Source organism: Cyrtonyx montezumae, unplaced genomic scaffold, assembly GCF_038088225.1.
Source record: "Cyrtonyx montezumae isolate F1298 unplaced genomic scaffold, pur_monq_1.0 scaffold_1, whole genome shotgun sequence".
Classification (NCBI taxonomy): domain Eukaryota; kingdom Metazoa; phylum Chordata; class Aves; order Galliformes; family Odontophoridae; genus Cyrtonyx; species Cyrtonyx montezumae.
In genome coordinates this window covers 3,209,640-3,228,826 of record NW_027071825.1, presented here as the reverse complement: position 1 = coordinate 3,228,826, position 19,187 = coordinate 3,209,640, and the positions used below count along the sequence as shown (strand labels likewise).

The window sequence follows — 19,187 nt, the reverse complement described above, 5'->3', positions numbered from 1 at the left end:
GAGCCATTATTGTGCCTCAGAAACAACCTACAATCCCCTTCTGTGGAGCCACTGTTTATGAAGGTGGACTCCATCCTCATAGGCTTAGCTTGATAGCAAACCACTCCTTTGTATTGTCATAGGCTGCTATTCCCAGTTAAGTGCAAACAGAAGTTAGGCAGTAACAAAGTGACACTTAGAGAACTTGGAAAATAATGGTTTCTGGGGTTTATATGTTTGTAAGTCAGCACTCAAAAACATCTGGGAATTTTTTTAAAGAAACAATGCACTTCCTGCCCTGTATTTCATGGAAAAGCAATTGTTGCCATTTCCAAAGTACCCATTGTTAAGAGAGACAGCTTTACAAGTTCAGGGACATCATTAACAACAATGAAAGTTGATGGGAAGAAAATGATAAAAACATCATAATAAAAAGAGTGTAACAAGCAAGAGAATAACTGTGACACGCTGGTATATCATAGCATACAATAAAGGGTACAGTAAAATATGTCAATAAAAAATGTGTAAAAAGAAAAACCAGTTGGAGACCAGTGTGTTGTGAACAATAAATATTCATGTATTTTAATATATGAATTTTAATATACAACTCATATGTAAAAATGAAGTTCACTGACTCCAAATACATAACAAATGTACAGATTGTGCAGTGACAGATGCTTGGGATTGTCTGGCACTCTACCAGCATTTTAAACTTGTCACACTCAACACATACAGCAACTTTAGCAGGTTTTCCATAAACTTCCTTATCATCATCAATTCAGCCTCGAACTCTCAACCAGTGCAAGGAAAACACAAGGAGTGTATGGAGTCTACAGAGGAAGCAACCATTCATCCTGACTATTGAACAGAGTCCACCAAAGCTGTATAGTTTGCATAGGTTTAGACAAAAGACTTACACAGAGATTTGCCCACACTTCTTGCGTGATCCTTTTATGCCATCCTCCCCTTGTAATACATCTTACAGTTGTGTTTTTGCTCCAAGCCAGCATTACTATCGGGTTCATATTGTCCAATTTTAGAATCAGGACCGTACTCATAGCAGAGCTGTAAAATTCTGTATTCCATTGGATGTGTAATCAGCTGTGATAGCACAATGCACCGGCACAAGATTTTGTAGAGGTATTATCTAACATTACTTGTGTTACTTGAGACCTAGCAAATAGCAGTTTGCTAAATTCTCAAATTAAAATCGTATCCAAACAATTGAACCAAGATGTAAAATGTCAAAGCTTAAGAGTCCTAAAAATCTCAAGAGCAAGTTGATAGGCATTGTCATTTTAGGTCCTATTGATAGGCCTAGGCATTTTCAATTCAGGCACTTCATATGAGGATAAGTTGGAGACGTGTGAAGCGTGAAAGAGTCTAGTAAATATACAGTGGCACAGCCTTCTAAGCAACTGCACATCGAGTCACTTGGCCATGCCAAATATTACTTGAGTCCTGCTTCAGTCTTTGCAGCAGAATGACAAATCCATCACATGCTGCCCCAAATGAAGGAGAAGCCTGTCACTGGTTGACTGAGTTTAACTGAGAAATGAAAGTTTGAGTCACTCAGGATTCTGACAGCATGCTCTGAGCTGCAGACCTTGCCATATTTACCCCATTTGATGCAATTTGCTGACAAATGTTTATCACACAAATTAGAAGAAGGGAAACAACCACCATGTCATCAGCTGTTCCGAGTGTTCTACAGAGAGGCCCAGGCATCGTGTCTAAAGGAGATGATAAACATATGATTGTTCCAAAGGAGCAAACAGCAACTCTTAGGAAGAAAATGCACATGAGACCACCCCACGTGAAGATTCCTCGCAAGGCAAGAGTCAGGAATAGTGGCATGTCATAGAGGTAATCTGCAAACTGAACATGCACGTGAGTTAAGCTTTGCTCTGTTCTGATTCGTGCAGTTTTCAATTGAGCAAGTCTCTAAGCACTTCTAGATTCAAATCTCTTGAATGCAAAAGCTTTCTGTGCAGTCCAAGTTCACCAACGCAGGTCGGTTGTTTTGCAGTACCTACAAGCTCACTCCTGAGGCAGTCCTCACTCCCCCAGCACTTTGCACAGAGTATTACGCTTGACACTTCTGGAAACTGGGCCTTTATGGCTGCTTTTTAAAGTCTGGCATCATATGCTATCAGTACATGAAAAAGAGGGCTCAAGTCTCTAGTGTGGATGGGAAATGTAGGAGTGAGTGATTATACTAATCATTCCTGCTTGTTAATACTGATTTGTTGGGTTGAAAAATAACATTCTCATGCACAGTGCTTAGTTTAGTCCACAGATTAAAACAGTCCCTGCAGTCCTGTTCGGCACCCCCCACCAGGATGTGACAGGACAGGAGGATTTGCTTTGGTGATATTCTACATGCTGTCAAGAATGGGCCTCACATGTGCCTCCAGCCCTCATCTTTCACATCACCTCCAGTACCTGTCACGTCCCTGCACCATCTGAGATTCCAGCTTTAATGAAGTACAGAGCCAGTGCAGACTGAATTTGGCAATACCTTGGTAAAAAAAAAAAAACCCAGCTGCTTTCTAAGCCAGAATCTGCTTTGGAATAAAAAATGGAGGTGCAATTTAAACTCCTAGAGTTCAAATATGAGTTCAAATGTGAAAGTTTTGCACTGACCATCTCTAATTCTGCTTCACTTTCTACGTTTCATCTTGCACTGCCTTCTCCTCCCTGCCAGGATGACTGCAGAGCGATTTCTCTGAGCTAGAAGCTCCAAGAAGCACCGTTACTAGAAGATGTTGACTTCAGCAGTGAATGTTAAGACTTCCCCTGTGATATCATCAGTGAGCGTATAAAAAGGTAATTCATGTACTGAGACAAACCGGTTTTCGTTGTTGGGTGTCTTGCAATCCTCTGTGGGCTATGCAGTAATATGTGAATGTAGATTTATAAATACTTACGGGTCGAGGTTGCCCTGAGAAGCGCTTGTTGTAAGCTCTGATGTCATGTGCAGTCTGTTTACTTGGCTTATCGTGTAGCTTTTCACAAGAGATGTTATCCAGAACAACCACCTTCGTAAGAAAAGAATGCATTACCACTGTGTATTTTAATCTTCAGTATAAAGGATAGTGTTTTGTAGTACGTGTCTCTTCATAGTCTCCCTATTACAAATTGACCTTTGTACAGTTCCAGCAGTTCCACAACAGCAAGAACGTCTTCCTTTTATGACCTGCATCCAACCTACCAGTACAGCAGGAAGGCTCTGGTAGGGGTCAGAGGAGATGAGGGAGTCCCATGTCCCATATTGCTTTTTAGGGAATGTTATTCCAGAGATTGAATAAACTATACAAAAGTAAAATGCCAGAGGCCTGTTTAATATTTCACAGTTGCCTGATAAGACGTGTGAAATTATAAATGTAATTGGCTGCAGAGTCATTCAACTGTAAGTGGGTTTTGAAATGCAATGGAAAATTAGAGGATGAATAAAGTTGATCCTAGGAGCTCAAGCTTGTCATTTTCTATTTATCATAATGCAGATGTATACAGGGGAGATGTCTTACCTTTTGTCTGCAGAGAGGGCAGATTATTGCTCCTAACCAGGGACTGTGTTTCCAGTATGTAATTAGACAAGAGCCTACAAAAAAAAAATAATAATAATATTAAGGTGCTTGGAGTACATTTGAGGATATTTAATGTTTGTAAAAAAGTTATCAGAATTAATAAACCCTCTCCAAGTGAATGCAGAAATGAATGTAATTCTTTGCGTTCATTTTAAGATGTGGTTTTATTCTGCAAACTGTAAAAATGGAGCTGTAGATCTGTGTTGAAACATGGGACTTCCCCCTAACAAAGTGATAGTTTGATTCCAATGGATGGTACCTTATTCTTGCAGCCTCCTTGACTGTGGATGAAGCACTCGGGAATGCAGGTACCCTTCCAGTATGCACACATGTATGCACACATTGCACAGTGCTGTGTGTATGCAATGGAAGAGCTTGTTAATGCATTCTTTTTGATTTCCCAAAACAACTGCTAACTGATTTCCAAATGCAGTGTCATCTTTGCACTAAGCTCTCAGGTGTAGAAGGGGGCAGAGTCTGAGGACACTAACATTAGCCTGTGCATGTATCTGATAGCAGTGCTTGACATATATGAATATCAGTGTTGGTACTAGGAGCAAAACCAGCAAAACATAAATAGCATATAATCAGAAGCAGCACAGCTCAACTTTCAGCTCCTAGATGCAATGTGACAGTCAGGAAGAATCTCTTACCATGTAAAATGACCAAATTTGACAAAGATCACAGTGAAAGCAGCAGTGAAACAGTGCATGGCCATTTTGATGGAATTGTTTTATTGGATTGCAGTGGTCCTTGTTTTTAAAAACTACCAGTAAATAGCTTAAGAAGTATTACAACAAGAAGTCTTCAGGAGCTCTTACTGCAGCCTTTTCTGTGCCCAGAGTTTCTTTTGCACTGTCACTGAAAAGAGGAATTTTAGAGGAGAAATGTGTCCAAATTCAAGTATAAAAAATGTTCATACTGTTACCTCCCAGACAGAACATCCCTATAATAAGGATGATAAATTTAACCTAAAGATATTTTCATTACCTTTCTCTGACTTGTGCATTTTATTTTCATTTGAGTACTGGGTGTTTCTTTCTGACTCTTCAGTTTGTTTGCATATAGAGAAGTTAGCTGGGCACATGGCTGCATTTATATCTAAATCCTCATATGGTATGTATAAACACAGTCTGGCAGCAAACTACAGGCCTTTGCTTGAACTTTTGCATTTGACAGACATCATGCCTGACTTTAGGAACTGCTTTGACCCTCTGGGTCCAGATCCTATATCATGATCCACATGATTGTGCCTGCATTCAATCCTAGTGATGACAATGGGGTACTAATGGATCTCATAGTTCTTTGAGGGCTTTAAAAATAGAGCCCCGTGGAAATTAAAATTTGCTACATGCAAAATCCTGTGTTTAGTAGAACAGGAAAGGAAGGACTCCTCTGAAGTTGACCTCCTTGTGCTTCAGTGTATTTTTCATAAAATGGGCAAAATCCTGTTTTAATCTAGCCTGCTACACAACCTTCTGAGGGAGTCCATAGGTTTTTCTAAAATACCTTTGTGGTTATTGTTAATTTGAAAAAAATAATATGCACAAGGATCATTTTTCAGTTGAACTTCCTGAACATATGGTTCAAACTGAAGCTGAAAAGGAAAACTTTAGTACAAACTGTATGAGTTACTACTAATAATAAAATCAGACTTTTTTTTATAAGTCCATATTAATCTTCTTTAAAGGCTCTGGGTTGACCACGTTTTTTAAATAAACTTTTACCAGAGTGGAATTTATTAAGAGTGCTCAGCATCGCCTTAGCTCTGTTCCGTGGGCTATCAAGAGAAGTTTTATGACTGATTTCAGTCACAACAGACTTAGATCTATGCAGAATGGTTTTGATAAGCCCAATGTAAAATTTTATTGGTTTAAGACATGAAAAACAGACACGTTATGCTTCTACTACATAAGCATAGAGCATGGATAATGCACTGCACTGGAAGTTATGCTTCAGAGTGTAAATGATGATGTATTTGGGGAACGTAAAGCCTGTTTAAATAGATACAGCTAATGAAAACAACACATACCACGCTCGTAGATGGTACCTCTCCACAACTCTCAAAATAAAAATAAAGCCCAAATCATTATGTCATATTCACAAGTGGGAAAGGGAAAATTAACCAGGCCAGAGAAGGAGGGAAATTAATGACTTTTATTGTCATGTCTATCTTTGTTTTAGAAATTACAACTTCTGTGATATTATTTGAAACATGTTTGGAGGCTATATGCTTACTGTTTCTTCTGGAATGAGTTTTATTCGAGCTATCTATTTCCTGTATGGTAGAAACCAATGTGTAATAATAAAAACATGAAAAAAACTGAAGTATTAAATGGTGTAAGGTCTTTGAAAAATGTAGAAAGGAGCTTTATGCTTTTGACCAGTGCCTTTTGATATATCTTGCTGCTGTAGTATCAGGTATTTCTGCCTCCAGCAGCCTGCATGACCCTCTGCCAGAGTTTACTGATGTTACGCAGTGCAGGAGCACTGAACTACCTTCAGTGGCAGCTTCAACCTCATCAGATTGTAAACTCCAGTTCTTTACTGTCACCCCCTGCAGTGGTGACGACAGCATTCAGCAAGAAACATGATAAGCAGCTGGGGCAGAAAGGTTGTGAACTTTACCTGTAAATTCACTGGAGAATGTATGTCAGAGGTCTGAGAGAAACTAAGTTCATTTCCACACAGTTGAGTACAAATGGTGTGGGTTATGGGTCTTTTAATTATTCCATGAATTTGTGTTGTAATTTAACAGTGCCCTGCAAAATTACCTCTTGTCTTGTGACTTCCTGGGCATTGCAAAAGTGGCCCCTTGTAAGTATGAAGGCAATAAACAGAAAAAAGGTACTGATTTTTCACGGTGATGCAGAGTTTAAACTTCTCTTGTTACTAGTGAGGGAATTTACTTCAGAAATCATAGAAACACATCCTGAGATGGAAGAGACCCACAAGGATCAATGAGCCCAACTCCTGGCTCTATGTAGCAACGCCCCAAAATTAAATATGTCTAAGACTGTTGTTCAAATGCTTCCTGACTGCCAGAAGGCACGGGGCTGTGGCCACTACCCTGGGGAGCCCGTTCCAGTGCCTGACCACCCCCTGGTGAAGAACCTTCTCCTAACACCCAGCCTGACCCTCCCCGGGCACAGCTCCACGCCATTCCACCAGATCCCTCCACTGTTACCAGAGAGGGGAGGTCAGCGCTGACTGCTGCCTCCCTACTCCCCCTTGTGAGAAAAACGTAGGATGCCATGAAGCCACCCCTCAGCCTCCTCCTCTTTAGGCTGAAAAACCTAGGGACTCAGCTGCTCCTCATAACTTTAATTGCTGGGAGAAGTGCTTGGAATGGTGCTTACACAGGACTTGAGATCTCTGTGGGAAGTGTGCTGCATTTAGTAGCTTTTACAAGCAGTGCACTGTCAACCCAGAAGACTTACCACAGAATAGATGTCCACAGTTAGTTTCTACTGGGAGAGTCACTGTTTGGAGACAGATGGGGCAGCTGAAGTCACTGTGATTAGTAGGTTGCTGAATTTGGAGTGATTCCTGAAAGAGAAGTAGTGCAGAGTCTTCAGTAAATTAGTATTGTGATTGACACATTCAGTACATTAATAATTATTTAGTATGAATAGCAAAGAATCACAGAAGCTAAATGGAGGTATCAGGCATATAACTAGTAGTCACCTCAGCAAATAGTGAAAATTAGGCTAAGAAGTTATTTGTGTAATCCTGCAGAAAGGACCAGTGCCAGAGGTAAGATGAAGATGCCACATTTCTGTTTGCGTTGATTAATCCATATATCACTGGTAATATTTGTTTTGAAGGCCAGTAGTTTGAACCACTGTCTTATCTGTCCTTATTAGTCAGACAGCACCCAATGTTTGTCACAGTAACTTTTGGGTCTTTTTCCTCCTCTTTTGTAGCACTACTTAGCACTGAAATAAAGGCCAGTGTGTTCTCTGCTTCCTTTGGGTGGCAGAGTGCTATGCTTGCTGTGTGTTGCAGGCCATATTGCCAAACATCACCTTTATGTAAAAAGGTGGCTTTTAAACAGTTCTTCCCTCTGCTTAGCAAAGCCTGTCATTAATAATACTAACTTTTGTTTGTTGTCATTGTTTTTTATTACAGTGGGAGGGTAAGTGCTTTGTAAGCCTCGAAAATGCTTAAGATGCATTTTGAAATTCAAAAGGAGTGTATTTCTGTGATATTCTTGGAGTAGATCCCACCTGGAGGGGAAAGGCTGAAGAATGTGTGGAGTATTCTAATTTTTTCTCCTGAAAATCACTGCCTACAAACAGTAGAAATCCATTTGGTGGTATACTCGTCTATGCCGGGACTGTTTGATACAGTGAGAGCAATATAAAGTTTTTGCTACCTTCATTGCGGTGCATCAGCTTGTTGGTAATGGAGAACAGACCTGCCTATCTGTCTCAGCACGTCACAGAGAAACTCAGATTTGATCGTGTTTGATTTCCATAACCACAATGAGGTCAGTCTTTGAAGAAATGTAAAAGTAGAGTGGGAAGTGTCCTTTCTTTCTGGAGATAAAGGGTTTGCAGTGTTTTTATCAGTCCTGTAAACAGAAGAAATCTTCTGAAATTGAGAGGAGACTTCCAAGGAATGTTTTCTAATTTTAGGCAGTGTCCTGAAGGCTATTAGCATTGATTGTCTGCCCCTGAGTTGGGGCATGCTTAGAGAGGATCAACAGGAGGCAGCCTCGATTACAGTTTTATTTTTCATTTTGATAGAAAAAGCATGAATGCCATATGTTTCTTAATGACCAGCAGTACAGGGACGGGGTATCATTTTCACATGACTTAAACAAGGCATTCAGATCTGATGGTGTCACGCTTAAAGATTACAGTATCACTGTATGCTTCCTGTCCCTTGTTGCCCACTGTGGATTGCTTTTTTTTCAAGTAGCTGTCTGGCACCTGTGTACGTGACATCAGTACTACCAAGTGCTTGACTTATTTATGAAAGTTATTATAAAGAGAAAATAGAATAGATTGTAGATTCTGCATGCAAAATGCTGGAAGATCAAGTGACTGGGAAGATATAACAGAGAAAGTTGTTTTTTTGTTTTGTTTTGTTTTTTACTTTGTTGATTTTTCTAATCTAATAACTCCAAGAAAAGAAAGGTTGTCATGCAGGTCTGCAAAATAAAGAAGTATGCAACCAAGTCACAGCTGTGACTGAAATGATGAGTTCACTGAATTAGTGATTTTAAATCACTGAGCGCCTTTGAAACAGATCTTTCCTTCCTAAAATGAGGATCTGCAAATAAAAAGAGCTGGATTTTAGAACAATGGAAAAAGTCTTTCTCCTTTACAGCTTATGAAATCATAAGTGGCTCTGATACCCAGCAGAAGAAAGTTGGATGCTGAGCATGTTTGCTCTGTTTTCAGTTTATTCTCCATGATGCACTTGTAAGATTCTTTCTCTGTTACCTGCTGAGGTAGCAACTACACGATAGCCCAGCAAAGCTTGGATTACTGAATATGGACTAAAACATAACAGTGATAGGATTCAAGTCCAGTACAATGACAAATGACCTTTGGGCAAATATCTTCTGACACAGGGTTATATAAACTTCATAAGCACTGAACAGTCCTGTATTTTGCTTTCCCGTGCATTACTAATACAGATTCAGAAGTGAATTATATCAACTGATATAAATTGTAATAGTTTACATCAGCTAAGGAACTGCCTGGAGTGCCCAATCTCTGTGTCTGAAAACATATTACATATTTATTACATAAACCAATTAGGTAGCTTCTGCAAAGTACTAACATGCACATTTCTTTATGCAAGTCTCTTTGTCTCGCAACAAAGCAAACCAAATGTGTTTCTGATTATGTAACAGATACTGAGTCAAGGGAAACCCAGCATTCCCAGACTGCAACCAATGGAAATTTTGAGCAGCACTTTTGCCGTCTGCAATCTCAAAGAGCTGAAACTGCTTGTGTATTTTGTATTAGAATGTGTTGTACAGTAATTAACATGCTATATGATTCCTAGGGGACAAATGATGATAACTTTTCCAGATGATTCATCTTCTGCTGACTTAATGTAGGCAAGTCTGCGGAACAGAGTTTGTGCTATTCAGAAAACAGGAAAATTGAATGTTACTGCGTTGCTGTATGATACCAGTTCTGGCTGCTGAAGTAAGCTACTCGTCAGCCAAATGCTGAGAAGCTCTGTGCTCAGAGCATGGAAGTTAGGGCTTTATGAGTTAGAGCAAGGAAACAGGCAGTGATCCTCTGATAGTGACACCCAATGAGGAACATCTGCATGTATAGATGAAGAAAAATCATTCAAAAGTCACAAAGCAGCAATTTGTATTTTCTGGTAATCTTTCTCTAACTGAATGAAGCGATGTGGGAAATTTGTCCAGCTTTCACAATGTGATTGACTGGTGGTAGATTCCATGAAAAGGAATAGGCATTTCTTTTCATAGGTAATTATAAGTAGATAATCAAGCAGTGGATGTGCTTATTATGGATGCTGTAAATTTCTGGATCCAATGGGTACTGGGCATCGAGTGCTGCTAAATACAAAGGTGGTACCTCTGACTGAGGAATTTACTGAATAATGCATTGCTAGTGTTCTGGGGAAGCTTCATAAAACTGCCTGTTTATGCTTCTGTAAGATGCTGCAGCAAAGAGGGCTAGGTGGCCTGGTTTGACCTGGTAGGGACATCTTTACAGTGAATGTTTTTTTCCTGTTTTGAAACAGGACTTGGAGTCACCTTCTGCAAATATATCAGTGGCTTTCTCTTGCCCTGAGCAGACAGGCTAGGAAAAAAAAAAAAAAAAAACCAAGCCAAATTGTTCATTTATTTGACTAGATTATGTGCAAATATGAATAGTTCTGATGTATTTAGTCTGAATGCTCAAAGTTGTGTTGGAGATGGCTTTACGCTGGCTATAAGGGGACTGTCCAGATGGATCTGGTAGAAGAAGACAGACAAGATCTGATACAAATATAAATCTGCCAGAATAAATGTACCCCTTCCAAAATCTTGAGCCAGCTCTGGAACATTTGAATTGAAGACTGAGTTAGAGATTGAAGTAGTAATTGTAGCAGTTAGCATTTTTGTGTCTTGTGCCTGTTAGTTCTTGTTTGGACTATTTAGCACCATCAATATCAACAACAAAATAAATGAATGTGACTGGGCCCAAAATAGAAGACTTCTAGGGATCTTCCTCTCATACACTAATTCCACATGTAATCCAGAAACAGCACAATTAAAACTGTCATTTCTGCTAACATTTTAGGCAGTTATAAGTTCTGCTACAGTCAGATCCTCATGTACATCCTCTTGTCAGTGAGCACCACAGGTGTTTTGGGATGGAATTCCCTATGGAGGTACCTAATCAGAGGCCACACTTTGAAGCTCTTCAAACCAGAAATCCTCTGTATGATGGTCACCTTTTCTTTTTTCTTTTTTTTTTGCGGGGGGGTAGGGGGAGGGGTGTGTGTGTGGAAAGGTCTTTTCAAAATTGAACAAAATCAAGCCTGTAGTACTAAAATGTTATCACTAGATTTGATACAGTCTTATATGTAATAAAAAAAAAAAAGACATGAAAGAGTAATCATACCATTGATTATGAAGCCTGAAGATCCTAGGTGTAAATAAATTATTTCTGCAGCACAGCTCAGCTCACTAAATCTTTCAGTTTTCCCACAGTGATGTTTTTAAAACATCACTGAAGAGTCAGCTTGTTTGAAGAGAAGGAATTCAAGTTTAAAAAACAATCAGCAGAACTGCTTCCTGTGACAGGTGAGCAGTTGCTCCTTGACTCAGTTACAGGATAACGGAGATGACCAGGGATGATACACTGGACAGCTCATTACTTGATTAAAAAATATTGAATCGAATCACAAGTAAAATAACAGGACATTTTACAGAGAAGAATTTACTTGCTCAAATTTTCCCAAAAGAATTATTAAAAGTATTAATACTTCAATTATTTATGTATAGCCATTCTAATAAACACTTCCTGCCCTGATTGAGAAGATGCACATAAAATTTAGCTTACCATCCCTCTTTGCAGAAATGTTTGAGAGGAGCTCAGTAGGTTATGCCAGCTGTCAGTGTTGTGGTGTGGAATCATTCATGCAGGCCCGCTGTGTGTCTTTGTCAATTATTAACACAGTTGCCCAATGGCAGGAGTCTCTCAAATGTTCCAAATAAGGCTATGAAGGAAATGTGAGGTGGTTTTTTGTTCCCTTCAATTAAAGCAAATCTACTTAAAAAAAAAAAAAATCAACAGAGGCCTCCTGGGGAAAAGAAACAAACACAAAGTCAACCCTAAAGAAATCTTCCCCCCTGAGAAGATATTTAACGTGATCAAAAAGATACCTGAATGTAATAAAAATACTGCATTGTTATTTTTAAATATTAACTTGATCAAGGGCACACTACGAGTATTTTGATAACGTGATAAAATAGCAGCCTATCAATTGTGTGGACAAGTGATTAACTGTAGTACTATTGTGAAACAGGCTTAAAACTTGCCAGATACTTGTGATACTTTGGTATTGCAGAAGTGCAGAATTAGATTGTGTAACACAGTATTATCCAGTAAAGCAAGCAAAGTGTAGAATTTAAGCAGATCTTACTTGTTAAAATAGTTGTAATTTATGAGCATATATACTTCATTAGGTATTTGTACTTTGTCATGCTCTGTAGCCCTTGAGGAAGTCTTGATTTCTACAAAGATGTTCTCCAGTTTACTGAAGCAAAATTAATAAGGAAACCTGTAAAGGGCTTGGTTTTGTGCAGAGCTAACCGCCCTGATCCTGATTCAATAAGGCACTGAAGCACATGGCCAATTTTCAGCCCTCAAGTAACACATAACCTCTTATGGAGGGGTTGAGTGGGAGTCAGTAATATTGGAATAGAAATACGCTTAGTACAAAAATAATGCCCCTGGCATTCCTGCTGAAGCACTGATAAGCTAAACAAAACACTTTTCAAAGACTAATAACCGGATGGGATTTGTAGCATAAACAATGTTCCTTGTTAGTCACCAGTCCCTAGGGCATCTTCCTCACTTTGTTAGAGATAAATTGGCAACAAATGAAATACTGTATGTGATTTCCTGCCCTGGGTATGCATGCATGCTTGCATGACAGTGTGATAGCTGTCATTTATTATTTATCTAAGTATGTATACAAATCTACAGTGTGATTTAATTACTCGCTAAAGGTGCCAGACTAACAGATGCAGAAGCCAGAGCTGTTTCTTCTTCCAGAGAAATGACACAGGGTAAGTAGTGGTATCCTTTCCAGGCTGTTCTACTAAAATGCTTCACCCCAACAGACCCCCCGAGAATCTGAATGTAGCTCATTCTCTCCAACCTCTTTTCCAGCTACTCCACTCTGCTCAGCATAGGAAATCCAGAAAGGTTGATAACAAGGATGTCAGTTAGTCCTCGTGAAGAGTCTGATTTCTAGGCAGAAAGGTTATTCACTGGAAAATCAGTTTGAACATGTGAAATTATTTTTGCTAGGTCACACAAGCATTCCATTACAGCTTTCTAAAGAAAGGATTGGGATTGTTTTGATACCAAAACTGCCTCTAACAAAATAATCGCAAAAAGATTGTAGACTTTCCATAAAGGTGAAATGAACGCAGATGCTCTCCTTTTACTTGCCAAGAGCTGTATGCATTTGTGTAATGCCTCTTGCAGTTGCTTATTTCCTTAAAGATAGACCAGTATTGGAAACTGGATGATAAAAGCTGCATTGTTTCAACAAGCAGAATGTTGTTTTCATTTTTTAATATTATTCCTCAGTTACCATTAGAGTTCAAGTAGTCTGACAGTTCCATCAGACTGCTGAGCTTGCATTACTGCATTATTAATTCACAACTTTCCACATAAAGTTTCTTATTCTACTTCCCAAAAGTCTACCTAACTACAAGTTGGCACAGAGATGTACAAAGATCTGAAGTAGCACTTCCTGGCAGCATTTTGGAGTGGAGCCCATTTAATGACATTTGACACGAAGTAAGGGGTTTAAGGCTGAGACAGAATTTTGCTTTATGAATTCTCAGTGTGTCCCATCTGTGACCTAATTCCATTCTGGGAAGTAAGACTGGTAAATGCTGGCTGCTGGATACACAGTATGTAGGCAGACTTTACAGTGTTCTGCTTAAATGAAGATCTAGGCTATCAGAGCTGCTTTTAACATGGTTCCTAAGCAAGAGGAGAAGCATATCAGACCAGCTGTCAGTGAACTGCATCAGGAAAGCAAGGTAGAAATCTTTTTAAATGGAAACATGAGAGAATGATTAGCAAAATCAGTGTGTTGTAACTTCTATCTTAAAAGAACTATCCAGGCACAAAATGTAGTTTTGTTGGAAATGCCAGTGTGAGCAACAGAACAACTCGTGTTACGCTTTACATATCCTGCCCTATTTAGCTGTGGTTGGGTTTGGGGCATTTCTGTGTTAATAGTAAGTGATAGCCAGGATATTTTCACCATGTGTTTTTGGCTTCTTCTTCAACTAGAGAGTACTATTCAAATACTCAATGTTTAAAACAATAATTTTAGTGAATTATTTATAACAATGTATAGATGTTAAGAACAGTTAAGCATAATGGAAGAAACAAGTTATTACCATTTTATTCAGCTGATCTCAAATACTTATGGTAATGCTTCTTAATAGTAAGCAATATGGAACATAGTTTTGAAAATTATTTGATCTTTTGAGGGCTATTTTATCACTGTGGAGTGCAAGACTATGAGCCAGTACCCTGGCACAAAATCAGTTTTAAAAGATTGCTTCTTATGACCTTGTCCACTGTACAAACACACACATGCAAAAGATAAGAGTACCAAAATAGAAGTGCAGATATGTGTGAAAAAGTAAACAAAATGCCTGAAATAGAAAAGGGCAGATAGGAGATTGACAAATGTTAGGAAAACGACTGAGGAAGGTAGAGAGCACGCTGGGAAGGAAGGTTACAGTGAAAAAGTGAGGTCCCATTGAGAAGAAATAATGTTAAGAGAGATGTAAATATTTCATCCTTCTGAAGTCGGTGTCCCTGACAGCTCCTGGTTCTGAGATACTGTCCTGAGAAGATGGAGGTAAACCATTCCTTAAAGATGTTCACCATTTTTTTCTCCTTCTGTATAAAGCCAAAGATACGACTAGTTTTCCACCTCTGACTTTGTTTCCAGCATAGTTGTTTAATGGAATCTGGGGGAGTATCAGGACTTTTGCTTCTGTGGCTTTATTTCTGTGTCTTTTCAAACTCCCTTGTTTGGGAACTATGGAATACCAAAACAGACGTTCTTTCTCCTTCACTGCACTCATCTTTTCTATTTCTTTAAGGAGTCATCATGCAAGGTAGTTTCAGTACAGTCTTTGTTGTCGTCTTGACCCTGCAAAGTGAATTTCTTTTCTCATTTCTCCCACTGCAAGAGAGAAATAAGGAAAGAAATTCAAGAAAATTCAAAGGAAAAGGCCTCAAGCAGAGAACGTATTTCCAACAAATATGGAAGTGTTTGAAAGGAGCTTAATGCATGTGGAAATATATCGACCTTTCAGAAAAGCCCAAATACAAGAGTCCTCTGAATAATACACTGTCATACAAAATATTAATTTTCAGAAATACTTAAAACATCCAGAATTCCTGGTGGTTTTTTTTTTTGTTTGTTTGTTTGGTTTTTTTTTTTTTTGTTTTTTTTTTTTTGTAATGGATGCATTATGATGCTTTCCATCCCCTGTAACAGACAGAAATATTCTGAAATATTTTGCAAAATTGATACTTCAGTTACATAGTAAGAAATTTCACATGCACAATTATTACATTGCTCCCATTTCTCTCAGGGTATCACTGACCTGGAAAGTATTGTAGAGCATTTTCAAAGAAAAATCAATAGAATCTCTTTCAATCACCTGAGATATATGGACATGGTAGCACAGTGGTCAGTCATGCTGGTTAACTGTATCGTCAGCAAAACAGACATAAGCCCTGTATTGTGTATCTTCATCCCCCGCTTAAGAGAGTCACAGATAAGAGACCCTCCTGCTCTCACCCAAAGCTTCAATAGTCAGCTACCATAGTAAGCATTTCAGTACTCTCTCTTTACTGTTTCTGTTTGGTTTTATTTTGTTTTCCCCTTCTTTTAATCTCCTGTGGATGTTTTTTTTCCCAGCTAGAAATAAGGAGGTAAGACAGACAGTGGTAAGGCTGTCTCCATTCCTCCCTTTCTCTGGGAGTTGCTACTCTTATAAAATGCAATTAATGGTGAGATTGGAAAGCAATACTGATATTAGCTGTCCACTGTTTCCTAAACCAGCACCCCAAAAGGAGTAAGCAACAGATTGGTATGACTATTCCAGATGACATAGGACTCTTTAGTAACTTTATAACAAACTATCAGGCCATGGGGGTTCAGCAGTGATCACAAGACACACAGCACTGGGTGCCAGTGACCTGCAGTTGTGTTCATTGTGCAATCAGGAGATACATACCTGTGCAAGACCAGCAAGGTATTGATGAAAATCTTCAGTCAGTCCAACAAGTTCACATCAGAATAATGATGTGTATTTTTCTGCATATTCTATGATTTTATGTGCTCAGCAATGCTGAATATATATTTTTTTATTGAAATAGCTTCTAAACTGGCCACATGTTGAGAATAACAGGACACAAAGGGACACGTGGCCCAAGAAATACAGTAGGCATCAAAAGCCACACATCATTTTGTATTCTGTAATTATTAACCACGCGCATTATGGTAATAGGTTAGTTAACAATTTTTGCATCTGAAACATTCAAATATGCCTTCACACAATATCAAGAGGCTTATTTGATCTTTCTGAAGCTTTTGAAAGATGGTGGGGAAGTGCATACTTCAGTAAATTGTATCTGTCAAGCTACTAAATGTGAAAGAAAAGCTGAGATTCATTATTCATTTCATGTATTCTAAGAGCAAGGAACGTGCATGTTACACAACAGCCACCAAGTGTCACTGTTTGGTATTTTTCATTCATATTTCCAAACACATAAAAAAACTCTACTGGATGTAGGTGTATACATGAGGATTTTTGAGAACAAGAATATTGTTAAATCACAAGATATCTGCCATACAAATCACCAAGATGTGCTGCCTGAACTAAACATTCAAATAATTGGAGATGCTGTAAATCCTATTTAAAATCAAAGGTTTTATTTGTACTCCTACCACTTTAAATTACTATAGTAAATGCCATTCTTTACTGTTATGAAAAGTAGGCAGCTTTGACTAAAAGATCGTCAGATACTTCTTCCAAGAAAGCAAAGGAAGCATCAAAAAGAGTGAACATGTTTTAAATATGTTCCTATTACAGGACGTAATTTATCCTGACTTTAAAATGTAGGTAATAGCAGACATAAGACATCATGAGACTGAGCTACAGTGCTGGTGTGGGATGCCAAACTAGTCTTCCCTGTGGACTGCAATGTTATTACAGGTCAGTCTTTTGTCTTCGTTGGCACAAAACCAGAATTTGCTGACAGACTTCCAAGTGAGCTGCAGGTTGTGAAGAAACTTCCAGCTAGGATTAAAAAAATGAAACCTAACCACCTTAACTACATAATTTACACAGCTTCCCCTTGTTACTACTACTTCTACCTCATCACTGAACTCTACGCAGTTTACCAGTGCTGCGGCGTTCCTGACTTGCCCTAGTATAGCTGCAGCTGGGAAGATACAAAGTTACACAGATTTATATTGTAGTTCTCTGCAGAAGTCCTTGTTTTTAAGTGTAACATTCCTTTGAAACATCGTTACCTCAGTGAGCACTCCATCCACGGAGTCTGCCATCTGAAGAGGATGCAATAGCTGCAGAGCATGGGTGAGCCAACCTCTTCTGATATAAACCCAGATTACCAAACCTGTACCTTTTGTCTTTTCTTTGTAATTAGTACATCTGTCCTACAGATCTCAACCAACTTCCCTGTACTATATACAGTCTGTATCACCTTTCCAGAATAACCATCCCACATGAATAATTTCTGAATACTTTTGAACTAGAAGCAACACTGAAATAGGGCCATTAGACCTTGGCAGAATTAGAAACTTCCCTTCTGTTTGTACTATACAGCCCTCTAGAGGAAAAGCATTCTCTGCAGCATTTTTTTGTGTTTATGGGAGATTATCCAGCGTGTTGTCAGGGCTTTGGGTGCACTAACAGTCCTTAGAAGCCTAAACTGTTGCCTTTCTCCAACCCTCTGCCCATGGGCCCAGGAATTCTATTTAAACTCAGCCCTGGGCCTCCAGCTCAGTTACAGTTGTGGCTTTTCCTAGCTGTGGACTTCACTGACTGTGACCTTTGGAATGAGTTCCCAGACTAACCTCAAAATTGTTTCATCACTGTGCTGATCACGGGACTGTGCCTGACCCTGAACAGCAGGTTGCCTTCCTGGCTTCTATACTTGTCATGAGGCACCATGTACTTGCGTCATCACTGTGGACTTGCCTGACCACCTACACCCATGGCTGATGAACCTGGCCAGCTTACCTGCCCTGCTTAGGTACTGTGGCATGGGGCTTGCTTGCTCTTGAGCCTGTGTTCCCTGGAAAGCAGCTGGCTTCTGCCATTCTTTGGCCTATGTAGCATAAACCCAGAAAGAGGAGCTGCCATAGAAACCATATAAAGAAAGTACGTGAGGTGTAGAATCTGTAGGGGAATACATGGAATGAACAGGAAGACGTGGAGGACTGCACACGTGTAGGAATTGAGCAGGATACTGCATAAAGGGCAGGGTACTGACGGGGTGTTTCCTGCCAAGGGAAGGAGTAGTAACTAAATGATGGATAATGGGCAAATTAAAATTTAATAGTAATAGAAATAATAAATAGTTAAGAAAGCAAGCGTTCTCAGCAGTACAAATCCTAAAGCAGAAGTCTGGGGGACTTCGCAGTTTAAAAAGCAAAACAAACATGAAAATGACATTATAGTAAGTAAAAGAAAGAAAAGAAATGCCTGTTTTAAATGAGCTTTTTGCAATACCAGATAGCTTTAAAAGTGGAAGGTGACGTGAGTATTGTCCAATTCATCCAGCATGGTTTTAACCTACCAAAGCAGAATCAACAACAGAGGAATAAAGCCCAAAACAGCCAAAAACGTGTATGACATCTCTAGGGGATGTTCACTGAAGTGTCATGAAGGAATTTTGAGGGCTTTATTCACCAATATTCACGCTTTACTTCAGAAGGAAGTTTTACAACGTATTTCTTACTGGAAGCAGCAGCGCTGCTGGCGCAAACGGGCCGACCCCACGGCACCAGGGCAGTTTGGCGGCCGTGTTGCACTTCCAACGTAGGGCTGACGACCGCAGAAGGAGGCAGGGATCCATCAGCACAGCCTCCCGACCCACGGTGCCCGTGAGCTGCGTCAGCCCACACCGAGCGGCCATACATCCGCATCGGGAAACCGCTGAGGTAAACTGCCGCCAAGCGGCGTAGCCCCGCCCCCGGGAATGTCGCCCCCCGATTGGTTGGAGCCGCGGCATCCCTGCCCTCCGATTGGTGGCGCCCGTTGCCACTCGCGACGTTCGAAGGCAGGGGCGGGCGCTGACGCGTACGCGTGGGGGTGGGCGCGTGGTT

General features: G+C 39.7%; 1 protein-coding gene across 1 annotated transcript; it reads right to left on the bottom strand.

The window, feature by feature from the left end:
* Positions 1–1,551: 1,551 nt before the first annotated feature.
* On the bottom strand, positions 1,552–18,230 carry LOC136049679 (E3 ubiquitin-protein ligase RNF170-like). Its single transcript, XM_065738124.1, has 6 exons — positions 18,117–18,230; positions 11,618–11,807; positions 7,010–7,118; positions 3,510–3,583; positions 2,910–3,020; positions 1,552–1,857 (listed from the first exon to the last, which is right to left on the bottom strand). The coding sequence occupies exons 2-6, from the start codon at positions 11,690–11,692 to the stop codon at positions 1,552–1,554; spliced, it is 675 nt and encodes a 224-aa protein (XP_065594196.1). The 5' UTR covers positions 11,693–11,807; positions 18,117–18,230.
* Positions 18,231–19,187: the final 957 nt, after the last annotated feature.